The 4,202-nt window shown below is 27.7% G+C and overlaps 1 protein-coding gene across 1 annotated transcript; it reads right to left on the reverse strand.

The window, feature by feature from the left end:
- Positions 1-345: 345 nt before the first annotated feature.
- Positions 346-2,366, reverse strand: LOC111920669 (protein FAR-RED IMPAIRED RESPONSE 1-like). The gene is made up of 5 exons (XM_052770892.1): positions 2,209-2,366; positions 1,902-2,097; positions 1,298-1,724; positions 1,155-1,219; positions 346-966 (listed from the first exon to the last, which is right to left on the reverse strand). Exons 1-5 carry the CDS (start codon positions 2,364-2,366, stop codon positions 346-348), a joined length of 1,467 nt encoding a protein of 488 aa, XP_052626852.1.
- Between the last annotated feature and the right edge of the window lie 1,836 nt (positions 2,367-4,202).

The raw sequence follows: 4,202 nt of genomic DNA on the forward strand, positions 1-4,202 counted from the left end.
TTCATTTATGAATAAGTTCAAATTAATATGTTAGTATAACAAAGTTCAGATATTAACATAAAAAAGTTCAGATATGAATATACTTATTTATTAGTATAACAAATTTCACATATTTGTATTCATTTATGAATAATTTACAATATCAATATAACTTATTTTATAGTATTTTAAAAACAAATATCAACATATCAATTTACCATATCAATATAAATGTGTATTATTCATACATGAGTATTATTGTTTATTGTTTTTATCTGCATATATTCATAATGAATAAAACCAAAAAACATTAAAAAAAAAAAAAAAAAAAAAAAAAAAAAAACTAAAACTAAAACTAAAACATCCCTAACTGTCTTTTGCTGATTTAGCAGCTCCAACTCTTTCTGGACAAGTACGTAAATTGTGTGGAACTCGTTTTCCACATCCTGAACACATTCTATGTTCTTTTTTAAAATTTTCATATGCTACTTCACCTGCACTTGGAATTCTTTTCTTGATTCCAGAACCTTTATTGCTTTGAACTTCAGGAACATGAATATTAATCTCTTCTGGAATAGGAATAGTAACACCCAAACGCTTGCATACAACTTCACCATCTGTCTTGCTTTTCAATCCAGGAGAAATATAATCACTCTCAAATTCCTTTAACAACATTTGTTGCTTCTCAGCAAATAAAGTCAATCTCTTTTTGTCATCTCTTACAATATCCAAACATGATTCAAAACTATAATATGAATCATTGACTAGCTTTACATTCTCACAATCACCTGAATCGGGTTGAACATAACTAAAACGATAACTTCTTGATATCACATCCTTTCTCCATCTCTTCAAAATGTACCTTTCAGGAATTTCTTTAACACCACATCTCATCATTATTGTAAAAGCATGTCTGCATAAAACACCCATATGCTTAAAATGTTCACAATTGCAATTTATTTCTTTCTCTTCAACTTTTATTTCAACCTGATACAAAAACAAAATTTACACATTTACATTCATATAAAATTACTCATATCAACACTCATATATTCATATATTCATATAATATTCATATATGAATATATGAATATTGATATTCATATATGAATATTCTCATATTCATATATGATTATTATTACACTTTTCATAAAAAAAAAAACTAGTAAAATTACCTTAAATTTATTTTTTAAATCACTTTTACTATTGTTGTGCTGCACAATGTAAACTTCCCAACCATCTTCAATACCAACATATGAGTATGTACAGAAAAAACATGCTTTATATATTTCTTTTTGCACCTCAAAAAATAATGTACTTGTATAAACCTTTGATGCTTGCAGTTCTATTTCTCGAGGTGTTTGCATTTTATATGATGCTTTCTTTGATGCCTTATCAAGATCTCGTTGAGTATTCCTTTGCTTTTGAATGGCAGTGTCGTAACTCATCATGAAACTCAAAAGTAAGTTCCCACTTTCTGAGTATGTATTAAAGAATGAATTCATACTCTCTGACCTTGATGTAGTCTTCATCAAACCACACTTTGGAATATCACTAAAATATCCAGGTATCCATGAATCACGTATTGTAAACATGTCTTTAAACCATCTTGTGTCTTCAAGATTGAATTCCTTCATAAGCAAACCCCACTTCACCTCAAAAACATCAGGTTTCATATTAATGTCCCAAACAAGCTTTGAAAACCTTTTTCTAAAGTCTGTGTTAGTAAATAAATCATCTGATATCTGTATTAAAACAAAAATATTCATAAATGAATAAATAATAATAAGTAAAATAAAAATCAATATTCATAAATGAATATACTAATGAGTAATATATTTGAAATATATTAAAATATTACCTTTTTTCAACTTTTTCATTATATGCCACATACATAATCAGTGCTTTGAATTACGAAACACATTCTCAACAACTTGTTTTATTGCAACATCTTGATCGGTTAAAACAAGTGTTGGTTCTTTCCTATGAGTTTTAAGAAATGCTTTAAGCAACCAAGAGTAAGACTCAATGCTTTCATTGCTTAGCAACCCAGATCCAACAGTAACCGATTTTTTATGATGGTCAATAGCAGTAAACGGAACAAAAACCATTCGATACCTAACACACAAAAAAATGTTCATTAAAGTCAATTTTTGATGTATTAATAAGTGAATATAAAAATATTCATATATGAATAAGCTATAAACAAAAGTAGATAAAATAACTTACTTGTTTGTTCGGAAAGTCGCATCAAACGAGATAACATCACCAAATTCAGCATAATATGTCTTCTCCGTTTCATCAGCCCAAAACATACAGTCCAAAACGTCATCTTGACAATTAAACTCAAATGAGTAATTTGGATAGTGAGCTTGACGGTCATTCATTGTGTTACTATCATCTGGGCATCTTTATAACCAATAACCCTATTGATACCTCTCCTTAAATTTTTATAGTCAACTACTTTTGGCTTTACAAACTCATACCCACCTCTCAAAATTGCCCTCAACTTATGAGCCATAGTTGGACCTATTTTTGATGTGGAAGCACGCACAATAAACTCTTTTTCTGAATATGACATTTGTCTCGCTTTTTTTAAATCGCTTCTCTTCTCAAGTGGATGGTTGTGAAGTTCATCAAACTGAAAAACTTTATAATCTGGAGTTCCATACACATATTCAAATATAATCTTTGCTTGACAACCAATAGCTCTTGAATTTGAATTTTGTTTCCTCCTAACACCACTTGTACCTAATGTGTCACAAGATTTCTTTTTCTGTTTACCACCACGATTACATATAACATGTTTCTTTTTTATAATCTTGTTATCAAACCTTGACAATGTGCTCAGTCTAACATCAAAACCACCAATTTCAGCATACTCAGAATACATTTTGATAGCCAACTTTAATGATATGAAGATTAAACCCTTAAGTGGAATAAGTTGAACAGGTACATGTGGCTTATAGACATGTTCTCCAATTATATCATCACAATATTGTGCATCATGTACTGAACTTGAAGATTCACCACCTAAAATAATAATGCATGAATAAAACAATAATATATATGAATACATATAACTCATATAAATAATACAAAAAACATTCATATATGAATACATAAAATTCATGAGGATTCAAAATATATAAAATAAAACATAACTTATTCATATATGAATAAAACAAAAAAAATAATAAATTCGAAATTACAATTATCACACGTTTATTTATATATGAATAAGACAAAAATTTATTTATATTAACATATTCATATGTAAATAAATGATAATCAACAAAATTAAAAACAACAAAATAATTCAATAACTGATACCTTCAAAAAATAAGTTCTCAGCATCTTCTTCTTCACTCTCACTCATAGAAGAATATAAATCACCATCAATAACACTAGAATTCGACATAATACACCAAATGATCTATATAAATAAACCAAAACAATCTTAATATCGAATATATCTCACAAAAAAAGTCGTAAAGATGAAAACCTGGTTAATTTCGAATATAAAAGAAACTTAAATCATATATGATCAGATGATGTAATTAAGTAATCTCTCTCGGTACAGAGCATAAAAACTACAACGATATATCCGATTAAAAATTAAATCAATTCTGATTCGAAATAAATATCTCAAACTACTTAACAAAAATCCGATGAAATAACTCCAATACATATTTGAAACTTGATAATCTTGATAATGAACTCCGATTAAACAACTCCAACATGAAGATAATAAGCGTAATTCCAAACAAATTATAAAAAGCAATAATCTTGATAATGAACTCCGATCTATCCGATTCAAACGATATACATACCTGATTAAATCGGAAACTAAAGACGAAATAGAAAACTGAAACACAAATGCGAAACTTCACGATTAATGGAATGAATACGTATAATTGCTAACGAGTTATATAAATAAAATAATCTTGATAATGAATTCCTCATATCCGATTCAAACGAGATAAAGATATCATCAAATTGGAAAGTGATAACAACGAACATGTAAGTTCTATGTAAAAAAGTAGCTAATTTACAAAGATACCCTTAATGACAATGGACACGCGCATTTTTTTAATTTGAACATGTTAGATAAATGATTGGCTTAGAATGATTTTCCCCATTCTCAACCTTTTTTTGTCAATTGAACCTATATATATATATATATATATATATATATATATATATATATATATATATATATA

Source organism: Lactuca sativa, chromosome 4, assembly GCF_002870075.4.
Source record: "Lactuca sativa cultivar Salinas chromosome 4, Lsat_Salinas_v11, whole genome shotgun sequence".
In the NCBI taxonomy this organism is placed as follows: domain Eukaryota; kingdom Viridiplantae; phylum Streptophyta; class Magnoliopsida; order Asterales; family Asteraceae; genus Lactuca; species Lactuca sativa.

Coding starts and splice junctions, on each gene's coding strand:
- LOC111920669 (XM_052770892.1), bottom strand. CDS start 2,366: ATGAATGACCGTCAAGCTCACTATCCAAATTACTCATTTGAGTTTAAT. Junction 1,725..1,901: donor TAAAACAAGTTGTTGAGAAT/GTGTTTCGTAAT, acceptor GTTTTAATACAG/ATATCAGATGATTTATTTAC. Junction 1,220..1,297: donor AGCATCAAAGGTTTATACAA/GTACATTATTTT, acceptor TTGGTATTGAAG/ATGGTTGGGAAGTTTACATT.